At 28.6% G+C, this 21952-nt stretch overlaps 4 protein-coding genes and 1 pseudogene across 4 annotated transcripts; 4 read left to right on the top strand and 1 right to left on the bottom strand.

Moving 5' to 3' along the window:
* Positions 1-390: 390 nt before the first annotated feature.
* LOC149056615 (uncharacterized) lies at positions 391-907 on the top strand. The gene has a single exon (XM_089223542.1). The coding sequence runs from the start codon at positions 410-412 to the stop codon at positions 905-907; it is 498 nt and encodes a 165-aa protein (XP_089079668.1). The 5' UTR covers positions 391-409.
* Positions 804-1716, top strand: LOC107171002 (uncharacterized). The gene is made up of 4 exons (XM_089223541.1): positions 804-1132; positions 1192-1269; positions 1330-1398; positions 1468-1716. Exons 1-4 carry the CDS (start codon positions 917-919, stop codon positions 1714-1716), a joined length of 612 nt encoding a protein of 203 aa, XP_089079667.1. The 5' UTR covers positions 804-916.
* A 9174-nt stretch (positions 1717-10890) lies between these two features.
* LOC149056613 (uncharacterized) lies at positions 10891-16173 on the top strand (annotated as a pseudogene).
* LOC149056614 (uncharacterized) lies at positions 13263-15060 on the top strand. The gene is made up of 4 exons (XM_089221921.1): positions 13263-13382; positions 13482-13576; positions 13675-13874; positions 14916-15060. Exons 3-4 carry the CDS (start codon positions 13744-13746, stop codon positions 15058-15060), a joined length of 276 nt encoding a protein of 91 aa, XP_089078047.1. The 5' UTR covers positions 13263-13382; positions 13482-13576; positions 13675-13743.
* Positions 16174-19037: 2864 nt separating the features above from the next.
* On the bottom strand, positions 19038-21191 carry LOC149056612 (uncharacterized). Its single transcript, XM_089224463.1, has 3 exons — positions 20945-21191; positions 20702-20852; positions 19038-19696 (listed from the first exon to the last, which is right to left on the bottom strand). The coding sequence occupies exons 1-3, from the start codon at positions 21096-21098 to the stop codon at positions 19144-19146; spliced, it is 858 nt and encodes a 285-aa protein (XP_089080589.1). The 5' UTR covers positions 21099-21191; the 3' UTR covers positions 19038-19143.
* Between the last annotated feature and the right edge of the window lie 761 nt (positions 21192-21952).

Genomic DNA, 21952 nt, shown 5'->3' with positions numbered 1-21952 from the left:
ATCGATTTGGTCGAAAACTGGTTTTGCGTAAAAATTCCCGTTTTTCTGTCATTTTTTTTTGTTTTTCTCGATTTTTTTGAAAACTGTTGGAAAATTTTTACTTTTGACCTCTATAATGCACCAAGGATCTTCAATTTTACATCGGAAACCACCCCCAAAGTTTGAAATCGAAGCATTATTTCGACTAGTTATGCTGTACACAGACACAAAAAAAAAAACACATCATTGTAAAATCAATACATTCATCACTTCGTTCAGAATCTAAAAAATGTCCCCACCTATTATAGATACTCCTGCCTGAAAGAGCCAGTAGCCGTTTAGTCCGTCTGCTGCTTTAAACTGGTGTACACGTATACGCTCCATCTTTATAAAGTTTAGTGAGTTTTTATTTTCAAAAATAATTTTAATCATGGCTGGTTCAATTGAAAACATGGCTGCAGTGTACAAAAAGAATTTCACTTATGTGCCTCCAACACCGCCTGCAGAACTCATCGAATCTACATCTTACACACTCGACTTCACTGGCCGTAAGTTTTTGAATGTAGAACTTGATCCTACGGACGAATTCAATATCGAAGTCCAAATAATCACACCATCACGGTATATTAATATGCCCGCCGATTTTTTACGACGTGTATTTTCCTTGATAGGAAATATATTGTCGTTTATACTTGACATACCTCAAAAATACAAGCGAAATTTATTCCTGGAAACAGAAAATATTTCGCTATCTAGTATAATGGTGTATCAAGGAGAAAATATGCTTGTCGTAGAATCAAAAGCACAAGCCGGGTGTCGAGTTTTGCTAAATCGTGCAGATTTAATAAAATTACAATATTTAGAATGGTCAATTCATGAAACGGTCACACGAAAGTCAGCCATCATACGACCACTCGTCGTAAAATAGTTTGAGATTATGGGTAATTATTTGGACCATGAATTTACTAAAGTTGAAACACCACCGAAAAACATAGATGAAATGATCATTTTTATCAAAAATTTAAATGACGATAAAATTATTGGATCCACTCCTAAAGAAGACATGAATTTCATCAGTCAGCTCAAAATAAATGCTACTACTCAATTAGCTGAACATTGGGCGCAACGATGGAATGGTGAAACGTCACCCGAGGTAAACCTTTAAATTATATCGCTTGTAAAAATATTTAATGTATAATTATTATTTTTTAGTTATTCACCGAATCCGAAATGAGGCTCATTTCACCCCCGAGATATTCGAGCATGTCTCCAATGCTATCACAAGCAAGGGTAATTTATAACTTATATATATTGAAATAATTTAAGTATTAATTTTAATAATTATTTTAGGGAACTGACGAGGATCGTGGAATTGAAGAATTTTTAACACAGGCGACATGGGTACCAACCCAGTCATTGGTAACATTTAATTTTTAAAATAAATATATATATATATATATATATTAACAAATTATTATTTTTGTATAGCCTATTTATGATCCTGGCAGTCTATCACCGACGATCATAGACACTCTTCCCCCATACTTTGATCCAGACAATTTTGCACAGCCCCCTCCGTGGTATACAGCGCCTCAATATATTGAACCGAGCCCTGCAGTTGATGAGAACGACGGTCCGACGTCTTTCAACCACTCGCCAGCTCTTCTCGGCTTCACGGGGCGAGAGTCGACAAAAAAATTAAATAAGCGAAACGTCAAACGTAAATTATTTGAATAATATTGTATAATATTTTATGAGAAAATAAAAACAAGCGTGATGTTTAAAAACAAGTTTTTTTATTTATTTATTAGAATATAAGGTATAAAATATTTACAAGGTTTACAAGGTATATAAAATATATAGGTACAAGGTTTACAATTTTCTAACATCTCCACTAAACGGATTGTAAGTTATAATCTGGTCATGTAGTATTAAACAATAAGCTGCAGTTTTTTCCAGGGCTTCAAAACGTTATTATAACGTTATAATTTATAACGCTAATAAAACGGAAAAAACATAAACGAAATCAATAAACGAAAAACGAAAAAAATCGAATAACATTAAACATAATATATCATTAATCATAATTCATGATTAAGAATAAACAATAAACGTATTTGTAACGTAAAAAAATTGCAAATAACGTTATTTGAAATAACGTTTGTGATTTTTTTTTTACATTGAGCCCAATATAATTTTTTTTTTTTAATCTTATAGTTATGAACAATTCAAAGTTGACTAACCTGTGTTGACAATAATTTGTATTTTCCAAATTATTTTATTGCAGGTTTATTTATAAATATTGAATTCACTTTATAAGTAAATTTAATATTCAACTAATAATATTATCCGTTTATGTTCGATTTAATTTGGCGTGTTATTTAGAGTATAATTTGATATAATTTCAAGACCCTCATAAAGTTAGCAGCACAACTATGACAGACACTAATGAAACACATCCAACAAATTTGTTGGTGACTTGTTGGACATTGTTGGATCACTCCCGGAATTTGTTGGACATTATTTTCGCCGGAAGAGCTTTTCGAACTTTTGTGCTGCCAACTTTACCCCAACAGCACAACTTTAAGTTACAGAAATTTCACCCTAATGAAAAATGTCCAGCTTGGTTTGTTGAACACTGTTGGATCACTCCCAGAATTTGTTGGACATTATTTTCGCCGGTAGAGCTTTTCGAACTTTTGTGCTGCCAACAGCACAACTTTAAGTTACAGAAATTTCACCCTAATGAAAAATGTCCAGCTTGGTTTGTTGGACACTGTTGGATCACTCCCGGAATTCGTTGGACATTATTTTCGCCGGTAGAGCCTGAGTTGTGCGGAAAACATCACCGCATCTAAAATTATTTGAACCTAGATTATCTGTACAAATGTAAATGTAAATACAGTTAATAAGTACCAATTAAGTCTTAACTGTAAAGTAATCCTATGTAATTTTTTTTATAAATTCCACATAACTTCCACACAAACATTTAAACAAAATAACTGCCTAAATATTGAAATAAAATCAATGGCCGGTAGTAAAATCAATTCCGGGAGTGATCCAACAGTGTCCAACAAACCAAGCTGGACATTTTTCATTAGGGTGAAATTTCTGTAACTTAAAGTTGTGCTGTTGGCAGCACAAAAGTTCGAAAAGCTCTACCGGCGAAAATAATGTCCAACAAATTCCGGGAGTGATCCAACAGTGTCCAACAAACCAAGCTGGACATTTTTCATTAGGGTGAAATTTCTGTAACTTAAAGTTGTGCTGTTGGGGTAAAGTTGGCAGCACAAAAGTTCGAAAAGCTCTTCCGGCGAAAATAATGTCCAACAAATTCCGGGAGTGATCCAACAATGTCCAACAAGTCACCAACAAATTTGTTGGATGTGTTTCATTAGTGTCTGTCATAGTTGTGCTGCTAACTTTATGAGGGTAATTTCAAGTTGCTATTGTTGTTTAGTTAGTTGTAGATTTGTCGTCAAATTGTGATTAACTACCTTTCGTCTAATCGTCTATGGTGTATACCTACTTAATAGTTTATTTTAATCAACAATATTTCATTTACAATTGGCCAATAATCAATATTGAATATATTATTTCATAGTAGGTAAGTACCTATATTACACATTTTATTATTTAGTTTTACTTTTAATTGTTTTTTAGATAAAATTATGTTTATTATCTACTTTTCTTAGGTAACGTATTACGAAAACGATTTAAGAAATAATTATTGATCATTAAATTTGGGTAGGAAAATTACAAATCCCGTCCTACGCATGTATTTTGTGTACAATGTGTCAACTAATACAAGCACTTGTACAATTTTGGATTGTCCACATCCTGTACGGAGTGGATGTCATACAGGGAATTTGGAAAATCATGTCAAGGCATTCCACCAAAATGAATATAAAGAACTTTTAAAAGAAAAGTCAAAAATATCATCCTGTCATAATGAATATGAACCTTCATCAAGAATTGTAAAGGTTAGTAATTATTATTTACAAAATTTAAAATACTTATTAGCTAATATACAGTCTTGAGAATTAACATGCAAAATAAAAATAATTTAAAATAGTTTAAAAAAAATATAACTTCTTAAGCCTGAAGTATAGTTATTGAAGAAATACAACTTTTTTAGTGACATTTTAAATATGTTGTCCTTATGTACCTACCTATTACATTACCTAATACAAATTGCAGTGGCGCAACTACACCTAATGGTGCACTAGTAACTAAAATTAATTGTTGCCCTACTATATAATATTATACACATTATACAATTATAATTTATAGTTATGGATGTAACATGAATGGAGTACCTAATTTATAAATAATTTAGGTACATCATTTACAAATTATTTCGTGTACTACTGTCTATTTAAAATAATAAATAATAGGTACAAATTATATTATAAGTAGGTTCTTTAATTCATAAAAAAAAAAATTAATAAGTTAACTAAGTTGGCAAAATGTTCTATTAGGTATTTTACAATTTTTACTTATAATAATTTAATTTATTTTTCTGTTTTATTTTTTTCAATGTTCAAAATGGCAATGTTATGTTTGATAGTCGATATTGACTCATTGAGTTTGTCATTTTTGATAAGTTTGTGTTATAATTATCTTTCAGCTGATGTAACTGTTATAGGCAATGCAAAATAAATTAAGATTGGACTTAAAATATCATAATGTGATGTACTTACTAAAAATGTCAGGTCCTCTGATGCCCTAGTGTAAGTACCACCCAACACCCTCGCTGACAAATTAGGTTAAAATATTGTATTTTCATTACCTATTTTTATAAAGTTAAGTACATATCCAAGACTGAAACATCATAGTTTACTTATGTGGCTATGAAATGTTTAGGTAGGTTATATACTATATCATATAATGTGCCCTATAGGTATATTAGGTAATATTATAATTTAAATTAAATTGAATAGTCTTTATAGATTATATTATATCATTGAGAATAATTTAGATACCTAGGGACCTAATTTATATTTTACATAATTTCTTAAAATTAATTTGTATTATCCATATGCCTATTTAAAAAAAAAAAATAGTATTGTTGTGTGTTAATAGAAGCAAAAATGTGGACCATTGGACAAAATGATTTGTGTTAAATTAAATAAAAAGAATATAATTGAAGCGTGTGTTCAGCTAGTTACAACAAATGGAAGACCTTTTACACTTTTAAACGATACTGGTTTCAGAATGATAATGGATCCAATCATGAACTCTATCGGTGGCGGTATGTATATAATATTAAAATGTATACTTTATATTTAGCCATTTGGGTAGTTATATTAGTATTGGTACTTGGTAAAATAATTTATTTTATTTTAAATTGTTATCATGATTGATGAAAAAAAATGATTCACCTGACATAAGTCATTGTTGTACCTATTAACCTATTTAGAAAACATAAAAATAAAAAGCAATTTTATACTTGTCTAAGTTTTAATGAAGTTGTAGCTCTTACCTATACATATTTTAGGTTTCAGAATTAATTCTCAAAATATTAAGCAATATGTTGATACACAAGCAGAGAATATTTTATTATGTCATGTTATACGTGTAGTCGTGTAGATAATAAAGTTTTATGGTATAATGTTAAGTTATATATTAAGAGGACGCTACATTGGTCATTTTCAGCGGTAAAAACACGTCTACGAAAAACAAACGAAATGGCATCAAAAAATGGTTTTATAGCAAAAATACCTATAATGAAATTTATAGAAAACAATATTTAGGAAACAACCTCATCGGTGTTTATTCAAATATGAATTATTAAAAAAGTTATAGTTGTTTAAAAAATGGAAAAAAAAATGTTTTTGTGCCTTTTACAGCAAGCTGTTTATTTGAAATAAAACAAAATCCCGATGAGGTTGTCTCCAAAATATTGTTTTCTTTAAATCTCATAATAGGTATTTTTGCTCTAAAATTGTTTTTTTTATGCTGTTTTGTTTGTTTTCGTAAACATGTTTACGTTGTTGAATTTTATTTTTCATTGCTGTAACGTGCTGCTACCTGTCTGCCGTTGCGGCTATCCGGCGACGGCCAAAATATATTCCCCCACATTTCCACTACGACTGTCTATTATCGCGCGACGACAGGCGATTGATGGTTATCGGATGCTTCCAAGATTATTATACTGAACTGTAATATAGACTACTAGCTACGAAATATCATTATTATTATATTAGATTATAACCTCGCTATAAATGTATTAAAAATTGTTTTTATTTTTATTATAATAATTGGCATTGATGATTGAAGGCATTCCACCTACGACCTACCATCTGTTATTTGTATTATTATTTTATATTATAATACGAAATTACGAAAATTATAATATTTTCCGATATAGTAGATACCTCCCTCAAAGTATGCATAATTTGCAATAATTAAATTGTCTACACTTATAAAAAAAATTCCGTATTTTCTCACGAAATACACGATAAAAAACTACAAAATTTAAATTATAATGGTATATTGCTGGTAAAAAATAATATTTTGTAGTGTTAGTATTTATTTATTTTTATTTTTATATACGTGGCTATTATAACAATTGAATAAAAGTAATTACTTATACTTTAGTCATTACGACTTTAATAGCGGAAGTCAAAATATGAGACTATATAGATATAGTACCTATAATAGTTGTATTTCTAATAATTTGTTCAAAAATAAATATAAAAGTTATTTTTGAATTACTTATGACTTATGAGTTATGAATCACATTACACAATCATTCCTCCTGGATTATTCAATGTGATCACATCTTCCGGATTTCTGTGTCGTGGTCTTCAAATTTCTTATAGTGAATTATAGTTTTGAATTTTGAGTAATTAGTTTTAGTTTTTTTGATAATGGCAAACAAGGAAAATAAGCTAAAACGTAAAAGATCGACCAAAAGAAAAAACACTAGTTCTCTTGCAATACGTCGATGTCAAAAAATAAAGTAAGTACTCGTATTTAAAGTATTGTATATTAGAAATTTCAGAAATTTCCATATTTGTTTGTTTGAACGATTATATAGTAAATTAAATAATTATATCCTGGGTTCTAGCCGTTGAATAAATAAAATAATGTATTCTCTTTTACGAAAAACGATTTTGAATGGGGGGTCCAGGGATAAGGGCTCCTCCAACCACAGATGCCTGCAATGTATTCATAATTTTAATAATTTTGGAATAAATGTAAGACTAACTTATGTGGAATCTTGTATTAAATTTTCAGGCTTTTTGACCAAACAAATACAATTTTATTGACATTTATAGAATAAAAATCTAAAAAAAAAAATGAAAATTGAAAACGTCTATAAATAAAAAGAGTTGAAATATTTTGAAAATTTATAAAGTATAAGAATCGATAAAATAAATATATGGTGTAAATTTCAAGTTTCTACAGTTAGTCGTTTTTGAATAACAACAAAATAAGAATATCGGTACAATAGAAATTCAATGTGAGTGAATATCCAATATTGTAATTCAAACACTCATATAAAAATTTAATTTGACTTTAAAGTAGAATTTTTTTATTTGATACAAGAAGTCAAACTTATGACAAATTTTGAATTGAATTTTCAAATCTTAGATTTAAAAAGATTAATTTGTGTGAATTTCTACCTCAAAATAAATGTTTGTGATTTTACTATTCAAGCTATAGCTGATAATAAATTAATTAATTTGAGTAACATAAAACTTATCAGCTATCACCAAGTGAATAATACTTAGATGGCTATACATCAGTGGTTTTCGAGAATAGTATTTACTCGTATCATAGTCTTATCACACCAGCACCTATTTTTCTTAAAAATTGTACTACACTGCAAATTGAGTCCAATCCCATGTACCAATGGAGTACCATTTATGGAAATTTGACCATTGTAATGAGAATATATACATTATATTCCTTGTATAATTTTTCAGTAGTTACTAGTAAAATATTTTATTTTACTTTTCAAATTGCTGTGTTTTTATGTAAGATGTAACTTATATTTTACTAGTAGTTAGTACACATCTCAGATTCATGTGCACACTTCAAATTTAGGACTGCACGCTTTGTGTCGCCATTATTTAAGGATGTTATTTGTGTCCAAATGGACACATAGTAAAGTCCAATGGACGCCCATTAGAGTAAGATTTTTCTGACTGTCCACTATAGAATTATAGTATTAACTATTAATATAATTTAGTGTTGAAGTTTTAGTGGCCACCTCATTAAATGAAGAAGTCTCTTTGGGTGTGTGTTGCTCCCCCGCTAACCGCATTACCGCAAGGTGAAATAGTTTAATATTTTCAACCAGTGGGGACCACGGGAATCGAAAATGAACCCAAAATCGAAAAAAAAAATACCGGTATTCGAAAACAAAAACGAAATCGGAAAAAATAAATACCGTTATCCAAAACCGAAAACGAAATCGCAAAAAATAAATACCGGTATTCGAAAACAAAAACGAAATCGGAAAAAATAAATACCGTTATCCAAAACCGAAATCAAAATCGGAAAAAATATATACCGTTATCCAAAACCGAAAGGTTAGATTAAATTTCAATCCAATGATATTATATCATTGTATACGAAAAACGATTCTGAGCGGAAACGGTTTATCTGTGCTGGATATATTATAGATTATTAAAAATTTTCAAATCTTAGATTTAAAAAGAAAATTTTTTATGAATTTCTAGCTTAAAATGATTTGCGAATTTTCGCAATTTTTACGTATGTTGTCAAAATTAAAATTTGAATGCTTGTAACAAAAAAAAAGTGACCATGCATTTATTTTATTTTTCAACTGCTTTTGTAAAAATATTTTAGGAGCCTTGTATTTAATTTTCAAATCTTAGATCTAAAAAGAAAAACTTTTATGAATTTCTATCTAAGATAATTTGAACCTTGCCGTAATTTTTACGTATTTAGTCAAAATTTGAACTTTAAATGCTTATAAAAAAATCATACCTATGTATTTTTAATATTTTTCAACTGCTATTGTTACAATGTGTTAGAAGCCTTGTATTAAATTTTCAAGCTTTTCTACCCAACAAATAAATTTTTATCGATATTTATAGTAAAAAAAACTAAAAAAGTTGAAAATTTCATGTATATATTATGGTCATTTGTTTTAAGGGTTTTTATGGTTAAATAATTAATTTATTAAAAATTACTAAAAATATCACTATTTAACAATTATATATGATTATTTATAGTAATAAAGACGTAACGAGTCCAGAGAGTAGTGAATTTTCAGAGTAAGTACAGTTAAATTAATTGAATAATTATTATTTCTATCGTTATATTATTACTATTTGTTATTTTATAAATGATTTTCCATCTGTGGATTTACCTAATAGAAGAAGTCTAAACGTATCATCGATAAGTGTAGATTCAATAAAGAACCAAGAATCGTGTCCTTTAAATTGGTAAGTTTATACCTAGTGAATAATACCATTATGGTATAGGTGATTTTAATGTAATGTATATGTACAACTAATTTTTACAATTTTAATAATAACCATACCTATACATATTATTTTATAATACCTATTATATTAGCAACGACAATGACTTCAACACTGCATCTACAGAAGATAGTTTATCATCTGTATTTACAAACATTACTGAGTAAGTATTTACAAATAAATTAATGTGGGCATAATAGTAGTGTATAATGTAATTAATAATTATTGTAGAAACAACAATGTTTCTGACCATAACCTAAGTGTTATTTATACTGCATCTGAAGATGGTTTATCATCGGAAAATACTACAACTGCTGAGTAAGTGTGTACAAAAAACCTAATTTTATAACTAGAATTTATAATATACTGTTTATGATTGACTAATAAATATTTTTAAAAGCAATAAAATCATTTAAAACAAAAAAGATGCTAAGGACTCACTAAAGCTATTGTATATAGGACCTATATTGGCAGTACCTACGTTTTTACAATGTAAACTTTCAATAAATTTGTGATTACCAAATAAGTTGTGCCAATTTTGATGAATTTTATCAACATGGTTTAAATACTTGTAAAAGATAACACATTTGGAATTTCGAGAGTTTTTATTATATAAAAACATTTTATCAGGAAAAAAATGGGAATTTTTCATTTTAAATCATATGTTTATAAATATTTCAAAAACTAACTAATGTATTATGTATAGTATATATTTATTAATTCCTGGATTAGGTACTGTAAAACATTTATTCAACTATGTTTTAGATTCTTAGCGGAACGATGAATGTATTGATTTTACCATGATGTGTGTTTTTTTTTTTTTTAATCACTTTAAGAATAACTTATGAGGAACTTTGTATTAAATTTTCAAGTATTTTGATTTCACCAAAAAAATTTTATCGACACTTCAAAAACATTTTTCAGAAAAATTGAAAATTTCAGTCGTCTATAAATATCTCAAAAAAAGTCAAAATATTTTGAAAATTAAATCGTGTAAAGAAAATGCCAATCTAAATAACTGATAAAATTTTCAAGTATCTACGACTTATACTTTTTGAATAATAACAAATATTTAAAATCGTTTCAGGATAAATCGTTATCGTTACGCTATTTCGTAAAAATTTAAAATTCAAACGTACCGTACTTAAAATTTTTTCTATAATGATGCTTCGAGTTTTCTCTATAGCTACTTGAAGGAAAACTTATGGAGAACTTAGTGTTGTATTTTTAATCCTTATAGTTATAAACGCAAAAAATTTTATGATTTTTCAACTTCAAAATTACTTGCAAATTTTCGCGTTTTCGACAGATTTCGTAAAATTTTGAACTATTTTTTTATTGAATTCACAGACCTTTAACAATCCGAAGAATTATTGATATTATGCACTTTATCAATCAAATCCAAAAAGTACACAGTGGTGGGTTCAGTTGTTCATTTATTGACATGGAGTATCAGAAAGAAACATTTATAGGATTTCAATCAATTTTAACATTCAAATGTAAAGTGTGTAACATCAAAAGTAAACTTTATACTGAAAATTCAAAAACAGTACAAGTCCCAATTAATAAAGCAACTGTTCACGGCTGTCAAGCAATCGGTATTGGTCACACACAGCTATCGGAATTGTTTTCATTTCTTGAAATCCCATCGTTATGTTGTCGTGCCATTCGTTACCTACGAAAGTACAAGAAAACGTAGCTGATATTGTGCATGCAACAGCATGGGATGAAATAAAAAAAGCTGGTGAGGAAGAAAAAAAAATGGCGTTGGAGTGTGGTGATATAGACGTAGATGGCACACCAGTCATCACAGTTATTGCAGATGGGCAGTGGTCTAAACGCAGCTATCGGACAAAATACGATGCCTTATCTGGAGCAGTAAGTATTAGGACTAGAGTTTGCATATTTTTTTATTAATCATTTAAAACATAACTTATTGATATATAAATTTGTTTTAAAGAAATACATTCATACTGCATATGTAATTAAAACTGTAATTTTGTTTGTATATTTAATGTTTTTTTTTACCTTTAGTACATATTTTGGTATATTTGCATATTATTTTATCTACATACAAACTAATATTACAAACAAATCTTATACGAGCTGATATCAATTAATCGGTGTTTGTCAATATAATATTATTTACTATCTATTATATTTTTTCATTATTAACTTAGTAGGTCAATTAAAATTTAAACAATAACTAAATAGTTTTGGTTTTAATTGATTTTTAGGTCATAAATGCGCATGCATATTTTAATATTCTTCCGGAGCATGAAGTTCTAGTTCTAGTTATAATATATTTATATATAGTTTGGTAATAATGATAATTAAACCAAATCTTATTTATTTCATTTAGGCTACGATAATTGGTTTTAAATCTAAAAAAGTTCTTTTCGTTGGAATACGCAATAAATATTGTTGTATTTGCCAAAAATCGAAAAATAATAAAAAAGTCGCACCTGATCATCAATGCTTCCTCAATTGGAAAAAATCCTCAACAAGTATGGAGGCGGATGGCGTGGTTGAAGGATTTATGAAAAGCGAGGAAATGCATGGATTAAAGTATAATTGTTTAATAGGTAAAAATTTTTTAAAAAATTACTCGGTGAAAATAAAAAAATTGTGGCATTTAAAAATGTAATAGGTGATGGGGACAGCAGTGTGACTAAACGTTATTTAAATGAAATTCAGCCGTACGGTCCCAATTTTCATATAAGAAAAATTGAGTGCCGAAATCATTTGATGCGAAACTATGCCACCAAACTTACAGTGATTGCTAGAAACACAAAATACCCACTCCGTGTTCGAAAATATATTTTATCGAATATTTTACGATTTAGAGGTGATATCACAAAAGCAGTTATACATTGGAGAAATACAATTGGAGTAACGAAATTAGAAAAGATAAAAGGTATTTTGTGGAAAATATTTTACAATTTATTATAAATTGAATCATTTTTAACTTGTAGGTATTCAAAGGGATATTGCTAACGCTCCATATCATAGACTTGGTCAGCATCTAAAGTGTGATTCTTATTTTTGTAACGGATCGAAAAATAGTGATTTAAACTTAGTACCAGAGGCTGAAAGCTCTGGAATGATGAATGAAATAAAAAACTATGTATCAAGACTTGTTTTAAATGCCGAAAGTTTGTTAGAAAATAAAAATAACAACATGTGCGAACAATTTAATTCTTTAATAAACAAACACATAGCTGGTAAAAGATTAAATTTTTCGAGTAAAAGAAGCTATAATACTAGGGTAGAAGCAGCCGTAGTTTCATTTAACTCTAAACAGTATCTAAGAAAAATACACAAAAAGATCTCCAACTGTAGTCCAGGTGTGTTGTAGTAAAAAGTTTTTAAGTTTTTAAAAAGATATCTACATTAAAAATAATTATTTTGTTTTATAGGAAAATTTGGGAAAAGATTCATAAAAAATTCTGAGCGAATAAGAGCCAACACCTTAAAAAGAAGACAGTTATTCCCAGAAGCTAGACAAAATAAAATTATTTGTACTGACGGTCCTGATGCTGACTATGGTTTGGCAGAGCCGCTAACAAACCAATATTCACTTCAAGATTTTGAAAAAAAAAAAAGAATTCCTTACATCCTTGGAGAATGCAGATATTCAAAAAATTGAAGAAGATACTAGAAATCAAAGCGATAGTGAGAAGTGGTACTATGAACGCAAAAAACGAATTACTGCCTCTCGATTCGGACAAATGTGTAAAATGCGTTCTAATACCAGTTGTAAAAACACCGTGTACAATATACTTTATGCTGGAAATGTCCAATCCAAATATTTACAATACGGCAGAGATACGGAGCCTATCGCTCGTAAAAAAGCAGAATGTATAATTGGTGAAAAAATACAAATTTGTGGTTTGATAGTGGATCCTGATGAGCCATACTTAGCAGCTAGTCCAGGTAAAATATTTGAATATTAGGTATTATATTATATTATTTATGTTTTATAATTTAATGTACATATACAATTTAAAATATATCGGGTTTAATATTATGTAGATGGCTTGATTGGTAAAACGGCAATTATTGAAATTAAATGTCCATATATTGCAAAAGACACTTCAAATGCAATAGATGCTATTAACAAAAAATTAGTAAGTCATGTTGTTTACATAATATTATTATAATCATTGCGTATACTTTAAGCCTGTAGTATTACAATTTCATAAGGTAATTTTTTTAAACTTTATAGTTGCCATATTGTAACATAGTAGATAATTGTACAAAACTTAAAAAAGATAATATTTATTATTATCAAGTAATGGGCCAGTTGCATATTACCCGCAGAAAGTTATGCTATTTTGTAATATATACCAGTAATTGGATTACAATAGAAAAAATTTATTATGAACCAGAATTTTGGACTTCTAATATGGCAGAAAAGTTAAAAATGTAATTTATTAACTGACCTAACTTAATAATATTTGAAGTAAGTACATTTTTAATTTGTTTATAACTTTAGGTTTTATATGGATTGTATGCTACCTGAAATAATTCAACCACTTTATCCAATAAGAATGTTGAAGTCCGATATTAAAGAGCCCGAACGTCTTATTAAAATTATGACCACAACTAATAATAATTTTAAAAATATGGGATCCTCATCAATTATTATTCTATATTTTTGATAAATGTGAAACGTATATTTTTATTTATTTAAATTTTAAAGATACTTATTACATATATGGTAACTGGTAAGTCTACACGTCTACAGTATATGTATATATGTTTATGTAGTTTTTTTTTAAATATAGTTGATGATATTCAGATATACTCACATTATTTTATATACTTTTGCATCCCCTTCTATATAGGTAAGCACGCTTGAATCGTATATCTGTGTGATTCGTAAATCGTCGGTATAAGAGTATGAAGTAAGATAAGTATTTAGTACCTTGGTACTAGATATAGAACGTAGAAAAATAGGATCTTATAAATAATAGATTGCTTTGATATCATGTTTAAAAAATTATACCTACAACTTGTCATAAAAAAGTATACCTGGTAGCAGGTGCCAGGTATACACAAAAATTATAATGTAAAATATTCACTAGAAATCTTATATTTAAATATTTAGGTAATATTAGTTAAAATAGATGATTTTGGTAAAATAGTTCTAAAAAAGGAACATAATTATTATTATTACCAAATTATGGGACAATTGAGTTATAGGCTGAATTGTTTGTTACTTTGTAATTCATACAAACCAATGGACAGACATACAAATCATTCATTTTGATAATACATTTTGGGAAAGTACTATGTTAAATAAGTTGAAGATGTAAGTAATAAAAAACATATATCATAATCTAATTATTTATCAACAATGGATACTTATTATATATACTTTATATACTAATATAATATGCCATATAAAGGTAGGTATACTTATAAAGTTATAAATAACATATATTATGTATTTTATTATTTTAGATTTTATTTCGAATGTTTGTTGCCCGAAATTGTAGATCCACTTTATGGGAAAAGGATGCTAATTAGTGACATAAGAGAGCCAGAACATATTTTGAATGCTCAAAATAAAAAAAATAAAAACAATAAAGTAAAACTACATAAATGAATTGTTGTTTATCCTTAACTATTCCTCAAAATTTAGAGATATGCCGTGTAAAATACGCTACATATTTTAAACGTACAATATAAATGACAAATCAAAAAAATTATAAAAAATAAGTTATTTTTTTTATAGATTTTTACTATTTAGTAATATAATATAAGATTAAAAGATATGAAAAAGTAAAGCAGGGATTTTCTTAAAAATACATTTGGAATAATATTCTACTATCCTTGCTATTTGTCTAGTGTTTAGGTATACATTATATTATTTATTAATTACAAACTAATAAATATATTATTAAATGAATGCGTTATTCATATTTCATATCTTTGTTGTTACTTATTAGTTATTACTCACTTTATTAGTTATTATAGAAAATCGTAGGTTTCAAATTATTATAAGTTAGATAGGTAGAAAGGTAAGATACAGATGACTCAATGCCTGATGTGTAAAAAATTATAATGTTTAGAAATACACAAAAATATCATTTAAAAAATAAACCTATGTGGTAGCAGTATAACGTAAAATAACATGTTCAATTAATTAACCTACTAAAAAACTAATATTTTAGGTAATATAAGTTTAGGTTACAGTTATAAATTAGATATTATTTACGGTGTTGAATATATCTTTTATGAAGTAACTAGTAAGTATTAAAATAATGCAATAAATACAAGCCGCGTAGGTACAGTGACAATGCCACGTAATATTCTAATATACTATACAATATACATGTATGCAGTATGCACCGTATATTTACTAGTTCCGTCACTGACGAAGGTTGAGAAAATAATAAACATCGCTCCAGAATGAGCACAATTGTCAATTATTGTCGGCACTCGGCCGACCGCTGACTACGAGTAGTGGGCGTGGCTTAAACGTCGCGTGCCTGCGCATCGCGAAAACACTTAACAGCACGTTATCTTGGCCGTTGTATGCGTTTCGCTTTTGGTGTAGCGTCCTCTTAAGAGGCCGTCACAGTAGGAAAAAATCGACCGTAAAAACATACTTTTTTATTTCCAATAGTACTCAGGCCTCATTGATCGTAGAAACATGATTTTAGTATCAAAATAATCACAAGAAGTTGTACTTAAAAATATTGGAACAGATTTTTGATTTATGTTTTCTAACCAATTTTATTTGCATTTGAAGTTTGTAACAAATTTTAATTTTTTTTAAAAATTATATAAAATCAGCAAATTGAGGTATCGAAAATCTGTTCCAAGATTTTTAAGTACAACTTCTCGTGATTATTTTGATACTAAAATCATGTTTCTACGATCAACGAGGCCTGAGTACTATTGGAAATAAAAAAGTATGTTTTTGGCAAAAAAATCATGAATTCGCCGTCGTCATCTCGCTGCTCTAGCGACTACAGTGGCAGCATTTTGAACAGTACTTCTGCCACCACCCCGCGTTCATAAGCAGCGGTACCGCTCCATAGGTCAAAACTGGTTATCTATCTCAGCCGCGCGCTGGTTATAAATAGCCAAATTGTCAATATGAAAATAATAATTTTGTCATTGAATAATATTATTTTACATTTCCAATATTTTCGTATTCCTATTACTATCGTATTTTACGCAAAATGGAACCAAATCTGGTATTTGGTTATAATATATATTATATTATTATATATATTATAAATATATTATAATAATAAACCGTACCTAATATAATATATATTATAACCGTACCTTATATACCTAATACTAACCAAAACTGTAACTAATCAGCAAGAAAACGTCCGATTCAAACAATTTTTTTTTTCAAACTGTAGTAAACTATTCGATAAAATTGGAAATTTTTATTTCAGATGAATTTTTTTACATTTAAATCAGTATAACTGTATATTATGTAAAAAACTTTAAATCATACGCTGTGAAAAAAATTATCAACGATGGATAAATAAATATGTAATATTTCATAATACTAAGTACACAAATTATTGTTTTTGTATATTAATTAACATTTAATCAGCATAATATACGCCAATTTTATTATTGTCTGTCAAACAAAATTTGCTGAAACATTAAACGATTTATATAATATTACTAATTTACGAATATATTTTTCAAGATTACGTATTACATTGTTTATTAATTTATATTGTATTTATTGTAAGGTGCAAGTACTGTAGTAATTATATTCTAACAATTATTTAACTATTTAATTATTAATGATAAAACATTAAATATTGAAATAAATTGATTCAAATATTGACATCCTGCATGTCTAACTGTTCACGCCAGTAATTATTGGTAGTAGTAAACTAGTAACTAATACATTTTCGCTAGATTTTTATTACGGTTTATATATTTTTTAATTATTTATTCACGTGAAAATGGATCAACTCAACAAAAAAACTCGTCGCTGCGCATCAAAAAAATTATCAGTTAAAAAATCGCTGAGTTCACGAGTGAAGAATTCTAGGAATTCGTGATAAGATTAAGAGGTAGGTACCTATATATTATTATTATTAATTTAATACAATTCACTAAAATTATGTTAACAAAGTCCCAATCCAGAAATCGCAGAACCTATTGTAGAATCATGTTACGGTTTCCAAGGCGCTACCGGTCGCGGCGGCTGATCGCCGCGGCTAGTCGTGGCCACACTAATTATACGTGACTTGCACTGACTGGTTTCCAAAGCGCGACTGCGGCTCGCGACTGAACTTGAGCCGCCGCGGCCGGCGGCTGTACCGCGACGAGAGCAGTGTTTCGCGACAGTCGCCGGCGATTATTACAATTGGTTCAAAATGGCAAATACATTTACACCAGAAAATGATGACATTTTAATCGAAGAAGTGCGCCTGAATAACAGTCTAGCCATAGCGAGCAATACTGTCGAAAAATAATCCTTGTAATTATGGAAAAGAGATCCCGAGTTACTGGCGAGTCATTCCGTTCGTTGTCATTTGGCTTCCGTATTAGTCATAGCTACATTAGTCTAATAATAAAGGAAACATTATCTGTTTTAAAAACTAAATTAGTGCCCATATTTTTGCCGGACGCTAATACAATTGATTTTAAAGTGAAAGCATTGCTCGCTATGGTCGACGCAAATTACAAATTTATCGTCGTTGATATAGGATCGTATGGCAAAGAGGGTGACAGCGGGATTTTTTTTAAATCCGAAATGGGAAAACAAATTCTTGGAGGAACATTTAGATTTCCCGAAGATAGTGCTCTTCCTGGGTCCAATATAATTGTACCCCATGTGATTGTCGGTGACGAGGCATTTAGACTACACAAGCACATAATGAAACCATTTTCAAGGAAGGCAAGCAGAGAAGACGATTCTAAAAAAAATTTTAATTATAGACTAAGCCGTGCTAGGCGAGTCACAGAAAATGCTTTCGGTTTGCTCAGTCAAATATTTAGAGTTTTTTACCAGCCTATAAATATAAATATAACGACATGTGATGATTTAATTTGGGTTGCATGTTGTTTGCATAATATGTTGAGGGATGCTTACATGGAAAACAATAAACGACCATTTTATGAGCTAGATTCTGAACAAACAGAACCCACCAATAATATGCTGTCAATGACAAGAGGAGGCGGATTCTACAATATCGAGGGATTTGAAGTAAGAGACCGTTTTAAACATTTTTTCAATAATGAAGGGTCCGTATCCTGGCAATAATGAATTATTATGAGAGTTTTGCATTATGTATAAATTTCAAACTATATGTAATTATTAATAATCATGTAAACAATTATAAAAATATGTTGTTATAAAATTTTAATAAAAAATTAATTATACTGCATTGTCTTTTCTTTTTATATCTATTTTATTTTCGTAAATTATACATGTTTAAATCTTTTAAATGTAAGTATGATAAGTATAAACAATAAAAATAAAATTGGAATAAATTCTTATTCTTATTTAAAAATTATGAAATACATTAAAAGTAATTACTATTTGAAATAAAAAAAAATAATTAAGATTACTTAATTCATTATTTTGTTCCTTCAAAATATTATAAAAAAAACTTGCATACTTAATTCATGAATATAATATAAAAATTAATAACAAAATATACCTAGTATACATACGTATTATGTTAATAAACCTATTTTACTGCTCACCATGATTATTATGGTAGTTTCCAAATCCAGAATAATCTGATGACATGGGATATAGTACTGCAGAATCTGATACCGCCTGCAGACTGGAAAGCTGGTAGTAATTTGTTTGGTCAGGAACAACAGATGTTATATGTGGTTGTGCAGGAACTGAATATTTTTCTTGGATTTCTGTTACTAAAGCCAATGATTTAATTTTAACCTCGTTTATACCTTTATTAGGCAATTTTTTTACTGTAATTGCCAAACTTTTGAAAAAAAAATCAATATCATCTTCCTCGGTTTTATGGTAATTTAAAATTTTTTCATTTTGTTTTTCAATGGTTTCTATAATTGTGTTTCGATCTTTTGCTCTCTTTGCTAACAACACGTTTAATTTGTCTGTTTTCGACACAATTTGTACACGTTTTCCGGCGTATGAACACCCAGGCGACACGGGAGACTCTTCGTCACTAAACTCATTAACGCCAACGTCTATTTCAGCTTCAATAGAACAATCTGCAGCTTCTAAATCACTTTGCTGGGTACTTAAATTGGAAGAAGAGCTGTGAAAAATAAATAGTATTCTAACAATATATCCTCTAACCTAATAATTTATATTTTATATTATATAAAATAAAACTAAAAAGATTAAAAATTGCAAATACTTATAAATACTAGTATATTGCACATGTTATTTTCACACGGTGGGTCAAAATTGGACACTTGACTTTTATGTCGTAGACGAACCGCTATCGATAACATTCTTATACATATACACTTAATGAAACTATAAAATATTGTTTTTTGTAATAATATAAAATATTATATAATAATAGGTCCTTATAAATTGTATACCAAAATAATATATGTAGCAACACAAAATTATGAGCAAAATAATCAGTTGCCAGTTACCAGCTAAAAATAACGTGAAATTAATTAATTTCTGTTTTATTCTGGGACAAATATTGAAATATATTATACATTATTTGATAATTTTATATCCTATATTGACGATATATTATGATGCCTTATTAAAACTATTAATATAAATTATTAAATATCCAGAAAATAATAATACTCCGGAAATGTGATTTTATTGGTGGGACATTCGGTATTCTATATATATACTACTATAATCTGTATTCTATGATAACTACGACAGAACCATTTAATTATAAACGGGATAAAACCTTTCGACTTTCGTCCATATGCAATGAACACGTACTATGTAGTTTATATCAAATGTGTTAAAATATCATTGGAATAAGTTGAATAGTTCTTTTTAAATAATTGTGTACCCATAATTTATTAACTCGCATAAAGTATAATATATTATAATATAAATGCCAAAATGAAATATACCAAAAAGTTACAAAGTTATCAATTTTATTTTCAATTGGATAACTATTAGATTGTGTATGGCGCTACATAAAATTTGTATAGGTAGGACTGTAATTAATAATATATAATATAATATATACCAGAAAAAATATAAATAATTTATAAACGAAGTATAATTAAAATAATATTATAAAACACATAACAACCCAGTCCTTATTTTAACTTACTTCCTTTCACATTCAACATTATTTAGAAAAGAAACTCTGCCTACCAATGACCATTTTTTCTTTGCGGAACTAGCCGATCCTGTACCCAATCTTTTTCTATACCGATTATGAGTGTCCCTTATATTTTTCCATCGCTTCTTGCAATCGTCCACTAAACATATTTAGTAAAGGTAGGTATGTATGCATATAATATAATAATTTTCCTTGTTTAAATATTGTGGTAATTTCTACTCAAAAACTTACTGGATTTTCCTACTTTTCCTGCAATATTTTTCCATATCTCGTCTTTATATATAATGTCTTTATGTTTTATATCCTGACTGTTATAAAGAACAGTATTCAGGCGCACTTCTTCGATTAAAATGTCATCATTTTCTGGTGTAAATGTATTTGCCATTTTGAACCAATTGTAATAATCGCCGGCGACTGTCGCGAAACACTGCTCTCGTCGCGGTACAGCCGCCGGCCGCGGCGGCTCAAGTTCAGTCGCGAGCCGCAGTCGCGCTTTGGAAACCAGTCAGTGCAAGTCACGTATAATTAGTGTGGCCACGACTAGCCGCGGCGATCAGCCGCCGCGACCGGTAGCGCCTTGGAAACCGTAACATGATTCTACAATAGGTTCTGCGATTTCTGGATTGGGACTTTGTTAACATAATTTTAGTGAATTGTATTAAATTAATAATAATAATATATAGGTACCTACCTCTTAATCTTATCACGAATTCCTAGAATTCTTCACTCGTGAACTCAGCGATTTTTTAACTGATAATTTTTTTGATGCGCAGCGACGAGTTTTTTTGTTGAGTTGATCCATTTTCACGTGAATAAATAATTAAAAAATATATAAACCGTAATAAAAATCTAGCGAAAATGTATTAGTTACTAGTTTACTACTACCAATAATTACTGGCGTGAACAGTTAGACATGCAGGATGTCAATATTTGAATCAATTTATTTCAATATTTAATGTTTTATCATTAATAATTAAATAGTTAAATAATTGTTAGAATATAATTACTACAGTACTTGCACCTTACAATAAATACAATATAAATTAATAAACAATGTAATACGTAATCTTGAAAAATATATTCGTAAATTAGTAATATTATATAAATCGTTTAATGTTTCAGCAAATTTTGTTTGACAGACAATAATAAAATTGGCGTATATTATGCTGATTAAATGTTAATTAATATACAAAAACAATAATTTGTGTACTTAGTATTATGAAATATTACATATTTATT

Source organism: Diuraphis noxia, unplaced genomic scaffold (assembly GCF_037042655.1).
Source record: "Diuraphis noxia isolate RWA-SAM2 unplaced genomic scaffold, SU_Dnox_SAM2 contig0003, whole genome shotgun sequence".
Taxonomy (NCBI): domain Eukaryota; kingdom Metazoa; phylum Arthropoda; class Insecta; order Hemiptera; family Aphididae; genus Diuraphis; species Diuraphis noxia.
This window is presented reverse-complemented; position numbering and strand designations above follow the sequence as displayed.

Excerpts from the sequence above, each read along its gene's own strand:
- LOC149056614 (XM_089221921.1), top strand. The coding sequence starts at position 13,744 with ATGGGCCAGTTGCATATTACCCGCAGAAAGTTATGCTATTTTGTAATA. Across the intron at positions 13,875-14,915 it reads ATGGCAGAAAAGTTAAAAAT|ATTTTATTTCGAATGTTTGT; the intron begins GTAATTTATTAA and ends TTATTATTTTAG.
- LOC149056615 (XM_089223542.1), top strand. The coding sequence starts at position 410 with ATGGCTGGTTCAATTGAAAACATGGCTGCAGTGTACAAAAAGAATTTC.
- LOC107171002 (XM_089223541.1), top strand. The coding sequence starts at position 917 with ATGGGTAATTATTTGGACCATGAATTTACTAAAGTTGAAACACCACCG. Across the intron at positions 1,133-1,191 it reads ATGGTGAAACGTCACCCGAG|TTATTCACCGAATCCGAAAT; the intron begins GTAAACCTTTAA and ends ATTATTTTTTAG. Across the intron at positions 1,399-1,467 it reads GGGTACCAACCCAGTCATTG|CCTATTTATGATCCTGGCAG; the intron begins GTAACATTTAAT and ends ATTTTTGTATAG.
- LOC149056612 (XM_089224463.1), bottom strand. The coding sequence starts at position 21,098 with ATGGCAAATACATTTACACCAGAAAATGATGACATTTTAATCGAAGAA. Across the intron at positions 20,853-20,944 it reads AGGAAAAGTAGGAAAATCCA|TGGACGATTGCAAGAAGCGA; the intron begins GTAAGTTTTTGA and ends AAATATGTTTAG. Across the intron at positions 19,697-20,701 it reads AATGTTGAATGTGAAAGGAA|CTCTTCTTCCAATTTAAGTA; the intron begins GTAAGTTAAAAT and ends TATTTTTCACAG.